The sequence below is a fragment of the Heterocephalus glaber genome, unplaced genomic scaffold, assembly GCF_053883595.1.
Source record: "Heterocephalus glaber isolate CG9 unplaced genomic scaffold, H.glaber_assembly_v1.0 deba00001553, whole genome shotgun sequence".
NCBI classification, from domain to species: domain Eukaryota; kingdom Metazoa; phylum Chordata; class Mammalia; order Rodentia; family Bathyergidae; genus Heterocephalus; species Heterocephalus glaber.
This window is the reverse complement of record NW_028258344.1, coordinates 22,734,997-22,758,013: the sequence shown is the minus strand read 5'-3', so window position 1 is coordinate 22,758,013 and position 23,017 is coordinate 22,734,997. Positions and strand designations below refer to the sequence as shown.

At 35.9% G+C, this 23,017-nt stretch overlaps 1 protein-coding gene and 1 long non-coding RNA gene across 3 annotated transcripts in view; one reads left to right on the top strand and one right to left on the bottom strand.

Moving 5' to 3' along the window:
* Positions 1-9,576, bottom strand: part of Zc2hc1a (zinc finger C2HC-type containing 1A) — a 49,550-nt gene extending 39,974 nt beyond the window's left edge. For both annotated transcript variants that reach the window (XM_087190512.1, XM_004842024.4), the window contains exon 1: positions 9,447-9,576. In XM_087190512.1, the coding sequence (XP_087046638.1) occupies positions 9,447-9,573 (127 nt within the window). In that variant the 5' untranslated portion in view covers positions 9,574-9,576. The remainder of the gene's footprint in view (positions 1-9,446) is intronic.
* Positions 9,577-9,644: 68 nt separating this feature from the next.
* LOC110348547 (uncharacterized) lies at positions 9,645-21,969 on the top strand. Its single transcript, XR_002393874.2, has 3 exons — positions 9,645-10,224; positions 12,171-12,301; positions 21,498-21,969. It is a non-coding gene; the product is annotated as an uncharacterized LOC110348547 (long non-coding RNA).
* Positions 21,970-23,017: the final 1,048 nt, after the last annotated feature.

Sequence of the window (23,017 nt, the reverse complement as noted above, 5' to 3'; positions counted from 1 at the left end):
TGTTTAACTTTTTTTTTTTTACTTTTAAAAGGGCTCAGAGCTAACAGTTTGTCTCAAATCTCAGGAAAGAATCTGGACTTGGGCCTTTCAGCAATGCTGAAAATATCAGGACTTTGGCAACTCTAAGAGATGGACTAAATCTTTTTCCAAAATGGGATCTAGGGGCAGAATGTTATAGTTTATATATAGATGTTACCCCCATGCCTCAATGCGTTCATAAGCAGGGTTTTTGGGAAGCAACTGGGTCACAGGATGTGATGTTCATCAATGGAGGAGATGGCCTGGAAGGGTATATCTACCTCCCTCCTCCCTTTATTTCTCTTTACTTCCTGCTGCAGTATCATAGGGTCTTTCTCCTCTGCCATACCTGGCTTGGAACAAGCCAACTGTGGACTAAAACCTCTATAATTGTGAGCAAAAATATACCTCTCCTCCTTTAACTTGTGAGTGTCCAGTTTTTTATCCCAGCAAAATATCTAAGACAGAGAGTGTGTGCATAGAGTAAGGCACACACTTGTGCATGAATGTCAAGACCTACTGAAAATTCTTATAACAAGAGGTTATGATAATTATCTTAGATTTTAGCCACATTTTGTTGTAAGGTAACGACATGAAAGACATGACAATGCAGTAGAAAAAACATCAGAGTTTGTGATATCATCAAATTTCAAGTCTTAGCTCTGTTACTGAGAACTACGAAAACTTCAGCAAAACATTTCACCTCTCTAAGGTTCATATTCCTCAAAATAAGGAAGTTAATGACATATGTGGCCCTCATCTATCTGTAGCATATTATAACTCAGTAAAATCCAACCTAACAAGAGCATTAGCAAGAAATGTACACAAAGAACTTTTCTTACTGGTATTAACATGTTTCAAAAAAGTTCCTCATATATATGAATGATAAAATCAATGCAGATAGTGGAATGACTACTTCAGATAATATGTACTATATTGATGAAATTTCTTCCACTTATTTATATAGAAAAGTGAAAACCTGAAAGGACCTATAACATGGTATAGAAGAACACAGTACCCTCTCTCCTTGTTGGAAAAGTCTTTACTACATGAACTAGAAGGAAATGTATATAAGACTTATCATATGGGTAAATTCAATTTGACAACTGTTAAATGAGGATAATATTTACTCAATCTCCCTTAAAATCTGAGGTCTAAGATGTCACATATTAAAAAGTTTCAGTCTTATAAAAATAAACTACTACTTTCCAAGGCATGAAGGCAAACTTCACTAATCTCTTCTAAGAGGCAAAAACTAGCAAATTTTGAAACATGTAAAAATACACAAGAGATAATGTGCAGAGTAGTAAATATTGTACCTTAGAACAAACACTGCTAACCCAAGTTGGTAAAGTACTTCAATATTCTAGAATTCTCAAGCCACTCTTTTTTTTTTAATTAAATTCTTTTATTGATACATTGTAGGTATACAACACAATTACATTTCTCATTGGGAATTGTACCTTTACATAATGCATCTTGGTTCTTATTTTTTCCCCATTCCTAGCTCTCCCTTCAAGCCCTCCACCCTTCCCTATTTACAAAGACTTTATTTCCATTTTTTCCATTTCTCATCATTTTTTCCTTTCCCTTCTTTCCTTTCCCCTGCCCCTCCCAATACCCCTACCCCTTTGGACCTTTTCTTCCTATTTTGCATTATCGATTATTCATTCTAATCATTGGTACATTATAGGTATACAACACAATTACATTTCTCATTGGAAATTTGCACCTTTACAAGATCTCTCTTGGTTCTTATTTTTCACCCTTGCCCAGCCCTCCCTTCAACCCCTCCATTCCTCCCTATTTACAAAGATTTTGTTCCTATTTTTCCATTTTCTCATATTAATCCCAGTCCCTTCTATCTCAAGCCACTCTCCTTATAAGATTTATCTAGCACACACTGTTGATTCTGTTATGAATTGCTAATATCTAGTGATTTCAATACTTATATCACAAGGCTTGAAACTATATTTTATATGATGCTATTATAAAGTACAAGTGATGTGAAAGAATATGCTATTATCTAAAATAGTTTGTGATGGTTAATCTTGATTGTCAACTTGGTGGAATATTAAGAAACTTCTGGAGAGGTGGTTAGATTATGAGAGCATTAGCCTCATCAAAGGTCAACCCACTGATAAATTCATAGCTGAATAGGCTATTAGGAAGTGAGACCTAGCTGGAGGAAGGGAGTCATGGGGCTGCGACCTTGGAAACTATATCTGGGCTCTGGTCCCTTCCTCTCTTGCTTTCTTCCCTGCTCTGTTTCCCAGCTGCCATGAAACGAGCAGTTTTGCTCCACCATGAACTTCCACCATGATGTTTATGCCTTCAAGTCAAGTTGACCATGGACTGAAACCTCTAAAACCACAAGCCAAATTAAACTTCTCCTTTTTTAAGTTGAGGATGTCAGGTATTTTGTCACAAGAATGGGAAAGCTGACTAATACAAACTGTAATGCACTAAAATGTACATACTTAAGAACAGATCACTTTCAAAAGAAATCTTCAAAAATAAGAACAACTCTGGCTACTATTGTAGTGTGTCGCTTTGCTCACTGCTAGTCAGTATTTTACTGTACCGGGGCTCATTGATATACAATCTTGAACACTCAACCACCTCTCTTTGGAAGCATGTATCATGTGTTATACCATTTTCTTCACAAGATCTTTTAAAAAAATCTACCTGCTTTCAGATCAACAATATGTAAAATCTTACAAGATTTTATCTTTTCAACTCAGCTTGAAAGATTTCAACATTCATACTTAATCTACTCAACATACAATCTTCACCTTCTACTCTAGTTACCTGCATTCTAGCTCAGCCAAAACCCCTGCCAATACAATTTGGAGAGAGTCGATCTCTAGACCAGTGCTGATGAATCTACGGCACATGTGCTACAGTGGGCTGTTTGTTATCATTGAAAGTTCTAAAAGGTTCACCATCACTGCTCTACACTCTTACATTACTCATGTTCTATCTCTATTACTTTGCTGATCTCAGAGTCACTTGCATTTTCTTAATACAGGAGTCCCCACTCACTCATGATTTTGATTTTTGCAGTTTGATTTACACAGGGTCAACATCCAAAAACATTACCATATTTCTCCCAAAATAAGACCTAACTGCAAAATAAGCCCTAGTATGATTTTTTCAAGATGTTTGTAATATAAGCCCTACCCCTAAAAAAATAAACCCTGACTAAGATCATCAGCCAGATGGATGCATTTAGTACATCCATTCAAACACACAATGGACATACTGAATTATAAATAATATTAATATATAATTAAATATAAATAATAATAACATTAATACTTAAAGTAAATGTTAATATAAATTATAATTAAATATTTGTAAATATCCAAGTGGGAACCTTTGGACAAAAGGTAAATGTCTATGTAAACAAATGAACTGGAGACTTATTGCCGAATGATCAACTGGAATGCAGACACAACACAGGAATAACGTGCATACTCAATAATGAATGGATGTGGTTGTGCCTAATGTGAATCTTCATAATTCAAACATTGTGTGCTATAATGGATGTATTTAATGTACTCCTGTGAAATAAATGTTTTCTGGGTCTGTAATTTTTTGGCACTTTTGTGTGGACCATCTTTCCTGTCATGATTTTTGTTGCCACTCCTGCCTTGTCTTCAATTAAAACTTGATTTAATAGACACTTTGTTAAGCCTAGCCTGCAAAAGGTCATGACTTGGGTGAAGAATTCATGAGATAAAATCACTGACAGCTGTGTTGCCAATACAGTACAAGCAGGCTACATGGACAAGAAGTGCTCATTTAAGGAGAGCTCTATTGCTAGATATGAGAGATGGGCCAATGGCCCTACAGGAAATGGAGTTGCAAGAAATTCAGGCCAGAATTTGGGGTTGGGAGAGTTCTAATGATGCTCCAGAGGAAGATGACATGACTGTATTTCAATAAATGTAGGTTTTTGTACATGAATAAATAAGACATGCCCTGAAAATAAGCCCTATCACATCTTTTACAGCAAAAATTATTTTCGGGGAAATATGGTAACTGTACTTGACTAAAGAGAGACAACATTCACAAAATTTTTTTTATACTGTATTGTTATATTCTATTTTATTCTTGTTGTTACTAAGTGTGACCAATTTATAAATTTTATCATAAGTCTGCACATATAGAGATAAACATAGTATATATAAGGTTTGATAATGTCCATGGTTTCAGGCATCTATTTGGGGTCTTGAACTGTATTCCTCACAGGCACAGGGACACTACTATAGGCCCATTTCTAACTGTACTTCAAACCCAGTCTGAATATGACCAGTTGTTTTTACTACATTCCCTAGTCATCCTCTAATCCTATGCTCTGTGGTCAAATGTTTAGAAAATACTACATTAAATAAAGTCAAATGTGTTTTCTTAGAGCAGACCTTCCTGTCTTAAAAAAAAAGAGAGACTTACTATTTTATTTTCTCATACTTATTTTATCAGAAATCTTTTCTACCTCTGAGAGATATTTAGGGACAATATTCTGAGTAGCACGTTTTAAAATACTCATATTTTCTGCTTAGTCCCTCCTTACTTCTCAACTACTCCCTATATCAATTTCAGCAGATTTTATCAGGTCTAATAGATATATTAAAATGAGCTGGGAATAATGGCACACATCTGTAGTCCCCATAATATAGAAGGCTGAGGCAGGAGCCTACCCTTGGCATCTTAGTGGCTTAGTGAGACCATGTTTCAAAACAAAAAACAGTAAAGGGCTGGTGACGTAGTTCAGTGCAAAAGCCCAGGATTCAATCCCCAGTACCACCAAAGTAATTTAAAAAATCTGATTCAACAAATTTTTGTTAAGTATCTAACATGAGCCAAGAATCGGTCTAGGATATAGGACTCCAGGGAAAAAGAACACGAAGAGTCTAATCTTAAGGAGCCTCTACTCTTCTAACAGGAGAAAAATTATTAAAAACACATACGCGCACACACACACACACACACACACACACACACGAGATGTTAGATGATGATAAACACAGTGAAGAAAGAAGACAATAAGGCAAAAGATGAAGGTCATAATACTACCTTTGAGACATGGATAGGATCAAGAAAAGCTTCTTTAACAAGGAGACATTAAATATTTTAATAAATTGAGATGATTAATTTATTGCCAAATTCAAATACCTCCTTTGCATCCTCATCCTACTGGACCTTTCTTCAGCATGAGGCACTGTTGATAAATCCCTTCAAGCTTTAAAGTCTTTCCTCTTTTGGTTCCCACATTTCTTTCTTCAAAGCCCAAATCTTCTAGATCTCTCAAGCTAAGCAAAGCTTGACCATGTTAGTACTTAGACTTCCTGCGTGTATCAGGAGCAAGAGGCTTTTTCTAGTACACATTCATTACTTTGCCATTTAGTTTTTTCCCCACTTTCCTTTCTTGATGAATTTTAAACATCTTTAAAAACTATCCCCATCCCAATGTCCTGTCTTAATCATTAAGTATTTGTTTCTCCCAAGTTTCTTTCCTCATTTTGTTAAACATGGCTTATCTTGGTGATTGCACCCAGGTGAATCACTTATATGCTGGTAATTATTAAAATAAAACCTTCAGGTAGATAGTTATTTCCAATAACTATGAGACTTTTCCACCAGATACTGCCCAAGTACTGGACAAACACATCTCTAAAGTCAAACTCATTATCTCATCCTCCAAGATTGATCTTCCTTTTCAAGATATTACCTTCCAAAGCTAGACATCTGCTTTATTTTTGATTCCTTTTCTTTCTCATATAAAACAGTCATATCTCACTTTTCCAGAAATATCTTCTAAATATATCTTCCCTTGTAGCTCCTCCTACCTTTGTCTTAGTTCCAATCCTCATCCTGTACATATATGGCCACCCTCCCCCTTCTCCAGTCTATCTTGCTGCCATAGTTACATAGAGATAATAATACTTAACAGACTATTCTTTAGCATCTAACATGCCTCCTGTGATTTTATTCATTCAAAAAATATGTACTGATGGGAGTCTTTAATATACTAAACATTTAACAACTAGAATCTTGTATGTTACATCATTTAATATTTAATATAGTTAAGGTAGTTTAGTAGTCAATGACTCTTTTATAGCTGAGAAAACTGAGTTTCTGGTTAAGTAAAATGCCCAAATCATAAAGCTAAAAAGTAACCAGGCAAGGATTCCAACACAAGCCTATCTAATGCACTGGCTATTAAAATATCTGGTATCCGGGGCCAGGGATTTAGCTCAGTGGTTTCACCGCCTGCTGCACAAGCGCAAGGACCGGAGTTCAATCCCCAGTACAAAAAAAAAAAAAAAAAATCTGGTATCCAACTCAGTACGAAAAAATAATCAATGCTAGATAAATTATTAAAGATGGAGAATTATTCAGTAAACTACTATGCATTTATGTTTATGAAAGACAAAACAGAAACTTTAATGGGACATGACAGCTATCTTTAGATCAAGGGGAAATCTCATATCTAAAAGTTGTAATAATTTTAGCAATTCAAAAGATATAGACAGCCTGATCTCTGCCATAATTGCTATAACCACTTATTAGTCATTATGAAAGGAATGAGAATACTGCATATAAGGATAAAAATCTTCATTTTACCAGCTCATAATTTTATAGATAATAAAGCTTATCAGACACTGGAACTAATTCCAAATCTAGAACTTCAATTGTCCTTAGATGCACTTGTAAGGCACAAACTTTAGCTGAAAAGGAGTTAAAGGCTTTGCTTTAATTACTGAAATCATGAAGAAGTGCTCAGTCATTAACTATACAAAATCATGAGCAATAACTTACATTTGATTTCCTAAAACAATATTTTAGTCTAATAGCTCATCTCTTTTATTTTCTGGGAAACATGGAAGTCCCAAATCAATAATATACGTGATACACAAAGAATGAAAAAAAAATACAAGAAAGAGTAAGATCATCTTCTTTAGAACTTCTCAAGGGTCTGTAAATTTTCCAGTTTTACGATCAAGACTAGTCTGGAAACTTTCAACTAGAAATGTTAGGTCTAATGCCAAAAAGTGCAATATGCATTCAATTACCATGATACAGTAAGGTAACTTGAGGATTTTTTTTCCAGTATTGGGATAAACCAGGCACTTTACATTGGGCTATCTCCCCAGCCCTTTTGTTATTGTTTTGTTTTTGAGACAGAGACTCACTAAGTCCCTAAGTTTCCCAAGCTGGGCTTGTAACTGCCATCCTCCTGCCTCAGACTCTCAAAGTGCTACGATGACTCTCCTGACTAAACCTGAAGATTTATGCTAGATACTGCAATATAAAGTTTATCAGAAGCCTTCAAAATACTAGCCTTTAACTTGCAGTATAGGGAAGAAACTATCTTATATCTCTAACCAATGTTTATTAAATGGATGCATGAATTAATGAATGGTAACCTTAAAATGCAAAGTTTTGATCTCTGCAAAATGTGATGTAATAAGAATTGATTTTTTTAAGGGGTGGGGGAGAGGGGTAGTGAACCCAGAAAGGTATTGTCTTAAATAGAAAACGCTCGGAGCTTTTATTAGGTTGAACCTTTAAAATTACCAAGATTCAATTGTTTTGTCAAACAATAATTTTTATATATTTCTACCTAATTTATTACAATTAAACACATCATAGTTCATGACAGTATCTTATTTTGCTAGAGAAAAAAATGAATAAATAGCCAGTACACTGTTTAATTTGATATAAGCTGGGCCCATAAGAAAACATGCCCATATAATGTTACGTCAGAATCCATGTTTTCTCCACTCAGATAACTGAATATTATATTGTTTCCATTATGCTTTAAAAATATTCTTAGTAAAGTTTCAAGAATAGTATCAGCACTTCTAAAATGTAAGGACTACTAAAATGGGTAAGGATTTAACTATTCTCAGTTCAGTTCAGAACTCTGTACAGAAAAGTGCCAAAGATATTTAGGTGAAAAACTGGATGAAGATCACTGTTTAAATTACAAGTTTTGAATAAAATAATAAAATAACAGTACAAACTATTCTAAAGAACTTTAAATACATTATGATAACTTTGTGAGAATTCCAGAGCCTATGCTCCTACTCAGTTTGCTACATCACTACATATATTCAAATAATTAAAATAAAAAATAAGCTACCTCCAGAGAAGACCCTTAAGCAAGAGTATCTTGAAAAAAAGGAGTATAGTACTATCATTATTATTCCTTATTTCAAGGAAAGGTGACTTGTATTAAAATAAACAGCAAGACCTTTATAGGTCATAGCATACTGCAGCTAACCACAAATGGAAAATTATCAGAATTCTTTGATTATTTATTATCCTCGAGGTGTTTCATATGAGACCTCATGTGAGAGCCTAGGAATGAAATACACTCATGTTGCATTTTCCTTCTTTAAATCACTGAAAAAGTTACTAGTTACCACTTTTCACTTCATAACACAATCTGAAATATTTTAGGCTCTATCATGCAATAATACATAAAACTCAATGCCTCTCCTCATGTTTAATTCCAACTCAATTCATGTACATTAGAAGGAGAAAAAGGAAAGGCAAATCAAAACAAAATCTTTCAATTCTGAAAGCTTGTTCTTCATTAGAAGGATTAACTACAATTTTAAAACACTTGGCACTGTTGCTGCCAAGGCTAGTTGGGTTTTTTTCTTTGTTTTTAAGCGAACGCTGTTCCTATGCTGGATAAAATGAGTAAAGAGAATGAAAACAAGTGAAAGAACTGAGAACAAAGCAAAATCTGGAGTCATGGTTACAGCACTAGGGTAAACTCGAAGACAAGGAACCGATGCTGGCTCTTCCTAAACAGCCCTCGTGAATAAACCAGTAAATCCTTCTGGTAATCTATTGTCCTGGCTCTAAAGCTGGCCAGTGACACTTTCTAAGAGATGCTCTGGCATCTCTCCCACAGAAGATGCTGCAAAAATGGAAAACAACTACCAAGGGAAGCTGGCCAACGAGTGTCAGGAGCTCGCTCGGGGCGGGGGTCTTATTCCCGGGGTACACCAAAGATCGGCGGTGGGGAGGCCATGGACATTACCGGAGAGTCCAATTTGCAAGGAAAAATACAATCTGGCCGGAGCCGGCAATTACCCAAAGAAAATCCAGGAGTCAGGAAAGAGGAGGAAAAGGTAGAAAGGTAGGACAGGAGGTGCAGGCACGACCCTGAGGCAGTTTAGGCTGGAGAGCCAACTGAAGACCATCTGAGGGAGAGCCGCCAGGCAGTGACACTCACCCCGCCGCGCCAGGGGCTGTCCAGCCACCACCGCCCGGGCCTCAGCAGACGAGGCAGGTTCTGTTGCTCCAAACCTGCCCTCGCCACCTGGGGATGGGTGTCCACTGCCCCTAACCTTTCCGAGTCCGTAGGTAGCCGCCCCGCTCGCTTCCCTTCACCTCCTCACCTTCCAGCCCCTCCATCGCTCCACGGCCTTCGGCTCCGCAAGTCTCGTCCAGCAACACCGCTGCAGCCCAGCTCTGGCTGTAGCAACGCGGCCGCACCTCCCACCTGCTAATATTCAACCCTTCCATTGGTCCGTCAGGAGGGCGGGGCTCCGGAGGGGCGGGGCTCCAGAGGGGCGGGAACGCGGCGGGGACGCGCCTCCAGCGGTCTAACCCTGGCTCCCTCAGGCTCACTGCAGCCCAGTCACCCTCTGAGGGAAGCCTGAGCTGCTTGGACTCGCCTGTGTCTCGACAGCGCCTTTGTTCGACTCCAGCCTCGTTTTGCTTCTCACCTTATTCTCCTATTGAGAGTGTCTCTGCACCTCACGGGGTCCCCAGTCAAGGCAAGTATGTCTCCTTGCCTATCCCTCAGAGTGGACTCCTAAGCAAACAAGCAAACCAGACCAATATCCCACTCTTTATTTTATTTTATGCAGCACACTCTATTTTCCTTTCTTTGGTCTAGGACTTTTGCCACAGTGTATCCCCTAGACTTCATGTTCGCATACAGCTTCATGAGTTACGTCATAGTGTTCCTGGAGAAATCTCACACATTGTATATGGAATCCTGGGACTGAGATTGCTCTAGGAATCTAAACCCTTGAAAACAATTTCCTCAGCATGAAAGCTTAGGCCAAAAATTGGAAGTGAAATACAGCCCTCCTATCTTACTCTACTCTTGGCCTGCCCTGACCTTTTATTTTATAACCATCGGATCAAAATGGCTTGATAACTAATGAGGTAACATCAAAACTGTTTGACCAGAGAGTTTAAATCGGGCGACTCATGAGGCATGTTTCTGTCACAGTAAAAACTTTGGGGATAAGTTCAAAACTAATTCAAGCTGTTTTAATGGTTTTGCTTAAAAGTCTAACACATTTCACCAGAAGTAAGTTTCTTTGAAAACATGATTGAGCAAGTGATAAGCTATATTTTTTGTCTGTATTATAAGTACAGGCAAGCCATATTGTTGTCTCCATGTTAAGAACCGGTAAGTTATCAGTATCAATAAGTTGTCTATAACAAAACTTACATAAATTTTAATTGATTAATTCTCATTAATCTATTCAATTGAAACATTTTGACATAATATGTAATGTTATCAATGTTAAAAGTATGCATCTTACAGAGCAATAAGGCAGAGAGATTCTTCGTACTGTCCACTCAAATGAAGGTATTGTTTAAACAAGTAATCAGAATTAAAGGGTGTGTGTCTTTTGTTGGGAAGAGGCTCTAAATTCTTTTGAATGTGGTACAATCCTTAGATTCATTTAAAGAGAACCTCATGACTGAATTGGTTCCTTCTTCTCTTCCCCTTGTTCTGACCTGGATTTTCTGGTCTTCTGAGGTTCTGGACCTAGTTGGCCAGAAGACAGCCATGTAGACAACTTAGCTCTCCTGGATTGAAATGGAATGGTCTTTTTTTCTTCTTAGCATTGCTAGGAGAAAGAAATTGTTTTTGTGGGTTTTTTGGTAGTTTTTTTTCCAGGGTGGGGGTGGTAAAAAAACATTAAGAAGAATAAAAACCCACATAGAAGAAAGTACAAAAATAAAGAAGCCATTTACATATTGTAAGTTCTTGAATCAAAGTTAAAACATATATTAAATTAACTGATACATAACTTGATGGACATAAAATCTGCAGTAACAGCAGTAGTAATGATAAAGACATTAAGCAATAAAGAATATATCACATTAAGTATGTTTTAGCTTCTATCTATATATTACTTGTTCAATATTCAAAACAGTTCTATGAAGACAACACTATAGTGTTCACTTTTCAGAATTAAGACATGTTTACAGATACCTCAGAAAGATGAATTTTAGTGATTATTCAAACCATTAGTGAATGGTAGCACTTGGATTTAAACTCTGGTCCAATTCCAAAGCCTTTAGTGATTTCATTGAACTCATTACTCCCCTGTCTTGCTTACTTCTAGCTGCCTCACTTCTAGCTGCCTCAAGTGTAGATCCAAGTATTTAGATGTACTACAAATCTTTTTCTTCCTCTTTTTTCTTAGTCCATGTTTTCAGTACATGAAGTTTACATTCATCTTGGGGAGTAGGTGTATGTACCTAATATAGTTAGTTTCTTTTTTTTAATCCTCTTCCTATCCACCTTTAAATCCCCTTTCCCTATCTTTCTTTCTTTCTTTCTTTCTTTCTTTCTTTCTTTCTTTCTTTCTTTCTTTCTTTCTTTCTTTCTTTCTTTCTTTTTGATACAGGGTCTCTCTAAGTAATTCAGGCTAGTCTTAAACTCACTATGTAGCCGAGGCTGGCCTCGAACTCTTTACTATCCTCCTGCCTCAGCCTCTCCGGTGCTGGGATCACAGGGGTGTGCTGCCATGCCTAGCTCCCTTTCCCCATTTTCATTCTTGTTGATATTAATCTTAGCTCGTATTCATAACATACAATGTTTAATCATTCAGGTTATTAGATCCTGTACATGGCTTAATTCTACTTCCCATTCCTCTCCCTCTCTCCTCTTGCCCTCAGTCTCCTGGGCTCTTCCTATTTGCAAGAGATCTGGCCCATAGTTTCCTTCTATCCCTCATTTATTATGTTCTTTCCCTTACTCAAATGAGAGATACTACATGGTATTTAAGCTGTGTGTTTGATTTATTTCACTCATCATTTCTACTATGAATCTTAATTGTTTAAAACATGCTTGTTGATTTTCTCTATAGGCATGGGGCTCGCAGAACTTTTATGCTACAGCTGCCTTGGTTTCTGAAGCTTTTCCCTGGTACTGCCTCCTGAAAAAGGAAGACATATTCCTCTCCGCCTTCGCAAGTGTCTTCTTCTACCTGTCTGGCCTGTAAGTCTCTCTTCTTGATGGTTTTTTTGTGATTTAACCTCCCCTCTAGCCTTTACCATTTTTTCTTTTGATGAATATGTATGTATCTTTCAACAAATATGTATCAATTACTTTCTATGTTTCAGGCCCATTTCTTCACTAGAATTACTAAAATGAAGCTCAGTTTCCCCACTTATGTGTCTAAGTTCTTACAGACAAGTGATCTTATTAGTTGGTAGTAAAGAGAACTTCCTATCTTCTTATCATACAAAAAGGAAAGTAATGTTTCAGTAATGTTCATTAACTTGGTCCAGGTTATAAACCTAGGAAGTAGCTAAAACAGATACTCTACCCTTGTCTTATTACCTCTTTCTCTTTTGCATTATGTACTATTTAACCACCATTGCCACATTTTCTCTTCACTTTCCAAAGGGCTGAGAGAGCTGCACCTATGTCTCAAAGCACAGCTAAATAGGATTTTAAGTCTCACTGAAGACAATGCTCAGTTTATCACCCTCACTGGTGTTTCTGTCCTCCACAGCCACAAAAATCCATGACCCATCATAGGTTAGAGTATAAAAATTAATTCATATATTTGAAAGCATAAATGATAATTTTCATCAAAAACAATAGAAATATATTTCCCTTTAAAGAGCAAAAGGTCTTTTGGACAGTGTTCTAAATTGAGGCAGCACACTTAGAGTTGGATCTTAGTAATTTTACTTTTCAGATTGAAGTAAACAGAATTCTGTAAGTATTCAGGGGAAAAAGTAGTAACAGTTCATGGCCTAGGACAGTCAGAAAAAAAAAAAAAAAGATAGATAGGGTTTCAGTAGTACGATTTACTGAAGCAAATATGTCATAAATAAGAAAACATTAAGAAAAGAGAAGCAGAGAGGCACCTAAAGAAAACTGTTTCTCTTTCTCTTTCCATTGTTGGAGAGCTACTCCAGTTAGTGTGATATGGATTATTCCATAATCTATCATCCTCAAGTTCCAAAGGAATTCTAAATCTAAAAGGAACTTCCATTCTGCATTTTCACAACTACTTTTCAATTGCAAAACAATAAATTGTTTCAATTTTCTTCATGACCCTACCTATCCCTCTCTTGCCACCACAATTACAAGTAGATTTTCAATTGCCATGGAAAAATCTATTAGTGTATTTATTAAGATCTTTCTGTGTATACAACACTGCCCTAGGCATACCAAGAAGCTTTTAAAAAATCTCTCTGGTCTCTAAAAAATTAACATCTAGTAGAGGAAGCCCTGAGCAAAGCATAATACAGAGCAGTAGAGATCTCATGTATTATTAAGTCTTAGATGTCTTAGAACAACTTATAAAAGCATTTGGTTTCAGACAGATATTTATATAAATGAAAGAATTTGAAAGGTTTCATAGGGAAAAACATAAATTGTATTTTGAAGGGTATCATTGGATATGTAGATATCATTGAGAATGAGGGGGGCAATGGAATAAGCCTTAAGAAAATGATGTAAGCCTACTAAGTCCTGTGCCTGTAATACAAATATATATATGGGAAAATGTTATACATTATGTAAGTTAGAGTTCAGGAAATATAACTATATAAATTATATATTTTTACTTTCTAGTACAGGATGTTAAATTAGTTATATATCCCAGTGTACACCGTCGTATGGAAAGATATTTCTTTTAAGTTTTTATTATTTTGCCATTCATCTTCCATCTTAACTCTGTTTACCAGGCTCCTCACTGTGGGAACCATTCTATTACATATATGCTTTACACTCACAGATTCCTTTGGATATATGTGATTCCTTGAAACATATGTGGTACTGTTATATATGTGCATCTGTTTTTAATTTGCCCAAATGACATTATACTTTGAGCTTCAGTCTGCTAATTTTTAAATTTAATGTTTTTAACATTCATTCAGAGATTCACCTATGCTATCATATTTGATACTCTTTTATTGCTTCTGGATGCTGGACAGTATCTTATGGTATACATACACCACATTTTACACACTCGTTCCTGTAGTGAAGAGCACCCAGTTGCCTCTAACTTAACTGTTACAATGAACATCTTTGTGCCTGTCCCCTCGTGAACTTGGGCTCAAGTTCCTCTGGGATGCATCCTTGGTATAGATTACTGGATCATATTTATTTCCACTGAGTATGCCCAGATTGCTTTCTACAATGACTATGCCAATATACACTCCCATCAGCAGTTCACAGAGTACCTTTTTCCTATATTTCATTATAGCTGACTTACCTCTAACTTTTGCCAGTTTGTTGAGAGTTAATAGTTGGATGTTTCTTGATAAATTACCTAGTTATATCTATTTTAAATTGTGTTTCCTACCATTTATGGATTTGTAAATGTCTTATATATCCTAAATGTTAGCCCTTTGCTAAGTTTAATTGTTTGGAAAATCTCTTCCCGATTTGTCAAATACTTGATAAGTTTGTGTAGGTTGTTTTTCACTGAAGAGAAGTCTTTCGTCAACTCCATCAATGCATAGTCCTCTTTATTGTAGAGGGATACATTCCAAGACCCTCATCAGGTAGTACTGAGCCTTATGTTCAATATATTTTCCCTTATATATGCATTCCTATCATAGTTACATGTGTAAATATTAGGTACAGTAAAAGATAACTGCCAACAGCTATTAAATAGATCAGTTTTATCAATATACTGTAATAAAATTGCCAGAATCATTAATCTTGTTTTCAGGGGCCATTTACAAATAAAATAAGGGTTACTTAAACACAGATATTGCAGTACCATGTCACTAAGTGACATCTGTTGGGTAGACTATGCTGGAGAAAGAAATAATTTTTGACCTGGCCAGGATATAGTAGGATAGCATGAGATTTTATCGTAACACTCAGAAGAGCAAAGAATTTAAAATTTATAAAATGCTTGTTTCTAGAATTTTCTGTTTAATATTTTCAGACCTTACTTTAGTTGACCATACATAATAGAAACTATGCAAAGTGAAACCATGGGTAAAGAGGATGATGTGTATTTTTCTTATGAATTTTGGATTTTAGTTTTCATTAAAGTGCTTTTTACATCTAGGTTATCAAGGAATTTGCCTACACATTTTTCTATCAGTCATATTCTTTTTATCTTTCCTAATTAGGTTTTTATTGAATCAGGAGGCTACCGTTGTATATGATGTATATTAATTCAATCTTAGTTTTCTTCTTATAATGAATCATTTTTCCCAAAACCTTCTCTAAAAAGGGGAAGTAAATTCAGATATAACAGATTCATAAATAAGATTATGTATGAACAGCTTTATTCTTATAATTATAAAAACGCAGAGGAAATAGATAACTTTCTAAGTAAAGTTAAAATTGGAGGAAAGGAAACCAGAGTAGAATGAAAATTGTTAATGAAACTGAAATGGTGGGTACCTCTTCACTTTAATGTCCAGATAGAGAAAGACCAAACTTTAAAAACAAAAGTAATCTGGATTATATCGAGGTTATTCTATGAAATTGAAAAAGATGTGCATCAATAATTTTCTAAGACTAGTAAAACCTCAATTCAAAACAATATAAAAGTTAAAAAAAAAAGCAATGTAAGAAAAAATGTTAAGAACATGCAACTTAGATGTGAAACTCACAAATAAAATATTTACTAATTTCAATCAAATCATTTGAATGCATATATATATATATCTTCTTTTGTTTAATCATTTATAACAGCTGACAATCAGTTAATTTGGCATTTCAAGTCTTTAGTATGCATTCTTTGACAAGTTCTGTTATTGCTTGTGTACACCAAAGAAGTGTATGTATGATTAGTAGTGGTGGATAAGACACTGTTGTTGCTGAGGAGGAAATGTCATGTCTACATAATTTTCACTATTATTTATTATTCTATTGTGCTCATTCTAGAACATTAACCAGCTAGGGTGGGAAATGGATAATAAAAATTATGACAGACCCCTCTGGCCAGGCTTAGAGCAGGCTGTAATACGGAGCAAGCGAGCAAGCATTTTCCCCCCATAATTGATTAGAGTGTACTCAGAGCCAAAAAGAAGGCTATGTAACTCATAGAACCATGTCAGATGGTACTGCAGGCTAGTATAGCTTCCAGGCCAATGGCTGCCACATAGATCTAAGTGCTGATCTATGAAGCTGCAGGGCTTCTAAGTGAGATAACTGCAGCCTAGAACCTATGGCTCCAGACCACATTTCATTCATAGAGCTACTCCTCCCTTAATTGTTTTCCTAACTTAGTAGTTAACCACAACTGACCTTTGGTTTGTTCTGCTCCTTTTCCAAGAATGCCTCACCCTCTTTTCTACATGCCTTGTCTGTGTCAGCTAATATCACTGGATGCCATACGTGTCCCCTTACCTTACTTTTACTCACACCTGTGTAATCAATAAATACTGACAGTCCTGGTTGCTTGGGGCCCTCAGCACATGTTCAGCATGGCCCATCCCAGTTCCCTGCTTTCTGTTTAAGTCTTTTTTCTGTGTCTTCCCTTCTTGAATTGTATTGCCTTGAGGGAGATTGAGAGTCTCAGCCAGGGTCTTCAATAAAAAATAAAGTGCATGTCTAGTTTTCTTTTAAAACAAGATCTTGGTAAATTGCCCAAGTGGCAACTTCTTCTACGTTGATAATAATTAAAAGAGAGAGAGAGAGAGAGAGAGAGAGAGAGAGAGCAAGAGAGGTTTCTTTTGTTTTGTCTATTTGGTGACATTTGAGCATGATAGCTAGAGCTAGAATATACATCTTGAAGCATAAGCATAAGGTGACTTTAGGACTAGGGTCCAGTCATAGGAGAGCTGAAAGATAGAAGAAGTCTGGAGCTCTGGCATCTAGTCCATAAATTTCTGGACTTATGCAAGAAACCAAGATTAAAAAAAAAAACAAGATAATTTTGCCTGAAACATTTTTTTGAAAGTGGAATTGTTTTGCATTTGCTGCCACATATAATCCTTTAAAAAGTGATGATTTAGAGAGAAGGAAAAGATAACAGCAATAACAATAATTTTTCTAGCACCTTTTATGTTGCTAGGTAACTCTAATAATTTGAATGGACTCCACTGCCTAAGACTTATTTGAAAAAGTTATGAACTTCAGCTTTATTCAGATCTGCCTTTTGTTTCCAACAAAGCTAAGTATTTTCAGATGCTCCTTTTCCTACCAGGATACAGAGGAACAGAGGCAAAAAAAAAAAAAAAATATATATATATATATGGTCCTTTCTCCTTCAATCCATTATTAATCATAGAAGATTTCTAGGGTCCTTTAAAATTTGCTTTAAAATGTTCTAACACTATAAATGTGTTATATATTGATAATGATGATACTATGATACTTATATTACAGACAAAGGAGTACAATTCTCATACTATAACTCACCTAAATGAATACCTTTATGGTTTTAAAAACCTTATAGCTCTTTTCCTTTAAAAACCTAATAGAAACTATAGTTGCTGTCATTGCTTTTCAATGGAAACTGCTATATGTGAATTCATCATATAAGCCTATGATAATTACTAAGATAATTACTGAGTTTTGCCTTAAGAACAGATAAGTACAAGTGAAAAATTAAAGCTATAATTTTTACTTTATTGTGGACACACATGAAATTAGAATTACTATTTATACAAATGTCCATATTATCAAACATTTCTTTCTAGAAAAGTTTTCATTTTTCACATTGTCTACTGCTCTATCTACATTTTTACTTATTAAGAATGCATACCGAAAGTATGCATTTGGCATATTGTACATATAGTTTTGTCACGTGAATTCACAGTTGTTTGCTTGCTGTTTCTAAGAGACAGAGTTTCTTAGCACCTAAGTGATAATCAACAAAACAGAAACAAGAATTTCCTCTGGCTGTTTGCAAAACATAATAAAGTGTATATCCTCATAAAAAATAAATTCTAGATAACAAAATAATAAGAGAGCTCTTAACATTTGCAATGTCTCTGTTATAATGAACATTCAATGATCCTTTTTGGTGGAGATAGCTATTGCCTTTTTAAAATGCCCTTTATTGGACAATATATCCATCAATGATGGCTAATGATAACTGTTTTTCAAAGAATTGCCCTCCTTGTAAACCTGCCAGGTTACTGTCCTACTGTCTCAGAGGAAGCCTACAACCAGTGACTGAGGGACTGCCGGACTGCTGTGACTTCGATGCTCTCAAGCCAGTCTCTTGGTATACTGTTTTGAACACTGCAGCGAGTACCCAATTTATGAGCCAGTTTCAAAAAATCTTTCTAAGATTATAAGAACCTTTTAGCACAACTTTATTTTAGAAATATTTATTATATTAAGCTACTGCTCAAACATGAGTGATTTGGTGACTGACCCAAACACTAGAACTCAGTTCCTCTAACTTCTGCATCTTTGCACTTAAGGGTGTACTTCTTTGTCTTTTTATATGCAAATATTTACATAATTCAGTTTTAGGCACTATAGAAATAAGAGACTGTCACCTCAAAGAACTTAAATATGGGGGCGGGGGATTTAGCTCAGTGGTTTGGCTGCCTGCTGTGCAAGCACAAGGACCTGAGTTCAATCCCCGGTACCAAAAAAAAAGAACTGAAATATGCCTAACAGCAAGAACATGCAAAGAATATAATAATAATGCCTGATAGAACAAATAAATAGCATATTATATATAAGTAAGGGACAAATGGCAACTATGGAAAATAATATTAAATATTCAAATTATAGACAATTTTGGTCTGAGTTACCAGGGGATAATTCGACACTGAAGATGGAGGTTCTATGCAGTTTACTACCTAGATGTGGAAATAATGTGAAAAATGCTCAGAATACATGCTGATGTATGTATACAGTAAAAAGAGGAACCCTAGTCATAGAGAAAAACCATCCAAATGGTTTGGAATTGGGATAGTTTCTGGTAGAAGACGGATTTCGTATTTTGTTCATGAAGGTCATGTATTATGACAGGCATTTTAGAGGACTGATCATGGATTAAGTGTATTGGTCAGCTTTCCGTTGCTGGGCCAAACTGCATTACACTTGCAATTTAAAGGAAGAATGATTTATTTTAGCACAAGGCATCCAGAAAGCAGACGACAGACAAAGAGTCAGAGAGAAAGAGGTCAAAAGTCAGTAGGACCCACCCAGAAATGTGCTTTACTACTTGCCATGAATTTTAAAATTTTTTTTATTTTTTAATACATTTATTTATTTTTTATTAGTACATCTTTGCAATTCATTTAGTTTACAATCTTGGGAGTGGTTACATGTACATATTACAGCTTGTTTCTTTTTTTTAATCCCCTTTCCCTTCTGCGCCCCTCCCCCTTCCTGCACTGGTTTCCCTATCCCCTTTTTCATATTTGTTGATATTGTTTTTCTTAGCTCATGTTATGACATATAGTGTTTACATTAATTAGGGTTATTACGTTTCTGTACATGGCATATATTTATTCTTATTTCCCCTTGCCCTCCTCCTCACCCTTCACCCTTGTTCCTTGGCCACTGCCCTATTGGAAGAGGTACTTCCCTTTGTCCCTTTCTATCCATCATAGATCTTTTTCTTTGTACTTTGCCTCACTGAAATGAGAGATACCATGTGGTATTTAGGTTCGTGGGCCTGGTTTATTTCACTCAAAATTATATTTTCCAGCTGAATCCATTTTCATACAAATGTCTCAAATTTGTCATTCTTTATAGCCAAGTAGTATTCCATTATATATAGATGCCACATTTTCTTTATCCAATCATCTGCTAATGGGTATACAGACTGCTTCCAGGATTTAGCTATTATGAATTGTGCTGCTATAAACATTGATCTACAAGTATCACTGTAGTATGATAATGTGAATTCTTTGGGGAAGATACCTAGCAAGGGGATAGCTGAGTCATATGGAATTTCTAATTTCAGTTCTTTGAGAGATCTCTAACAAATGGTTGTACTAATTTACATTTCCACAAATAATTATTTTTATTAGTACATGTTTCCAGTGTATAATGTCATTCATTGTGGGGAGTTGGAACATGTAGATAATACATCTTAATTTTATTTATGTCTCTTTCCCCTCCCCTTCCTCCCCCATCTCTCCAACCCTTAGTCCCTTTTCCATTTGCAAAATAGCTCTATGTTTCCTATTGCCTATCTTTTATTTTGCTCATATATTATATATACGTTGCATTTCTCATATGAGAAATAGTGATACTTAAGCATGTTTATCTAATGTGTTTCATTTAATATTATGGTCTCAAGGTGCATCCATTTTCCTACAAATGACTCAAATTTATCCTTTATAGCAGAGTAGTAATTCATTGTATATAAAACCAATATTTACTTTATTCTTTCATCTGTTAATGAACATGGGCCATTTCTAAGTTGTGTCTATTAGTAGTTGTGGTGCTATAGACATGAGTATGCATATATTACTGAAATATGATGTCTTTAACTGTTTCAGGAAGATGCCTAGAAGGGGCATAACTGGATCAAATGGAATTTCTAATTATAGTTATTTGAAGAATCTCTACATTGATTTTCAAACTGGCTATAAATGTTTACATTCACACAAACAATAAAGACAAGTTTCTTTTTTCTTGCAGCCTCACCAGCATTTGTTATAATTTTATTTCTTGATGATAGCCATTCTTTCTGGGGTAAGATCGACTCTCAGTATTGTTTTAATTTACATTATTCAAAAAGCCAGAGACGTTGAACATTTTGATGTGTATTTACTGGTCATTTGTACTTCTTTGTGGAAGTGTCTATACATTTCATTTGCCCATTTTTTGATTGGGTCTTTTATTTAGGAAGGCTAACTTTTTTGAATTCTTTATGTATTGTAGATATTATTCTTTTTGAGGAGCAGGAGGAAAATTTTTTCTCATTTTATATGTGCTTACTTCACTTTGTTAGTTGTTTCTGTTGCTGTACAATAGGTTTTAATTTTATATAATTCCATTTATTGATTCTTGATGTTATTTCTTGTGCAGTTAAGGTTCTGTTTCTAAAGTCTTTCTCTATGTGACTATGTCCTCAAGATTTTTACCTATTTTATCTTCCTTCAGATTAAATGTGTCTATTTTAATATTTAGATCTTTGATCCATTTTGATTTTAGTATAGTACATGGTCAGAAAGACAGGTTTAGATTCAATTTTCTACCTGTGGATAGCCAGTTTTCCCACACTATTTGTTAAAAAGGCTATCTTTTCTCCAACATATATTTTGGCCTCTTTATTAAAAATCAGATATGGAATCAGCCCGCTGCAGACAGGAAGGTCTGCGGACACCCTACTGAGGTTGCGAGTTGCACGGAACACGCCAAATCAGCCTGCGCCCCAGCAGCAATCCACTGGACACCACCCTCCCCTCTGGCCTCTTCGCTGTAGAGCCACCTGGTTCCACACTACAAAGACGAAGAGGACACTGGACCACCAGACCACTGTACTGGGTAAGTTGGAGTCATCTTCACCTCCCATCAGGACCGGGTCTATCTTCAGGGGCAGAGCAGCTGGAACCTGCAATACAACTCTGCAGAGTTGAACCCTACAGGAGACAGGGAGCTCAACTTGGGTCTTGCAGCCAGAAATCTGCCTGAATCTCATGGGTCTGCAACTAGCTTGCTGAGACTCATTGACTTATATCTGCACACTGCTACGCACCTTGTCTATTGTGACAGCAGAAATATACCCTGAAAGAGGCCCTTCATCTTCATTGTTTTTTTAATTCCCAAAATTAGTATTATGAGTTTGGGTTTTTTCTCTTTTCTTTTCTTTTGCTCCTCTAATCTTTAATTTTTTTCCCACTCTTTGCAAATATTTGTTTTTCTCTCCTTTGTATTCTTTTCTTTTCTTCTTTCTTTTCTCTTTCCTTTCTCTCTCTCTTGCACTCACTCTCTTGCTCTCCCACATTGTTCATCTTCCCCTTTTCTCCCTGTTTTGGTCCTCATTCAGAGTTCTTCCTTATTTTCCTATTATTCTCTTTTTCCTTCTCACCTGTGTCCTCTGGCCACACTGGTAACCTTCCCCTATCTTTCTTCCCATCTGTCCCTCCCTCCCCAACTGCTTCTAACTCCACATCCCAAAAGGTAAAGTTGTTATATTGAAGAGTTTATTCACTATATGTTGGGTTGGTCCTCGATCTTGATTTAATTCACACAGCTAAAGGTGATAGATTAATAACTACCACAAAATGTCATTTTTGAAGATGTACTTAATGCATTGGTGTTGCTGATTGTATCACTTGGGCTAAGGTGTTGTTATTGATCTAGTCAATGAACCTTCCTAGTGTAAGGAAAATGAGATAGCCTTAGAGTCATTAGAGACTCAAAACTTAAAGATCAGCTATATCTGGAAGATACCTCTGAGAAGCAATCATTCCATAAGCGTTCTAATTACAAGCAACAAAAATACCTACAATAAGCAATTCCAAACTATCAACCCAGGAGTTAAACCAAGGACAGTACCAAAAGCAAAAATGAGAAGACATTTAAGCAAGGCACAAACTCAGACTTCCACCACACCAAGGGTAAATCCTGAGGGAAATGAGATGGAAAAGTCCCATAAGCAACCACCTGGATACCCTGAACTGATAGCACAGGAAGTAACAAAACATAAATGAGGCTCTAGAAAAATTCAAAGCAGAAATAATCTCCCAGATATCCACAGAGATGGTGAGCAGAGTGAAAGACATGATTAGAGGATCTAGAACAGAAACAGATAAAAAAATAGATGAGCTCAGAAACATGCTGGAAGCCGTGAATACCCAG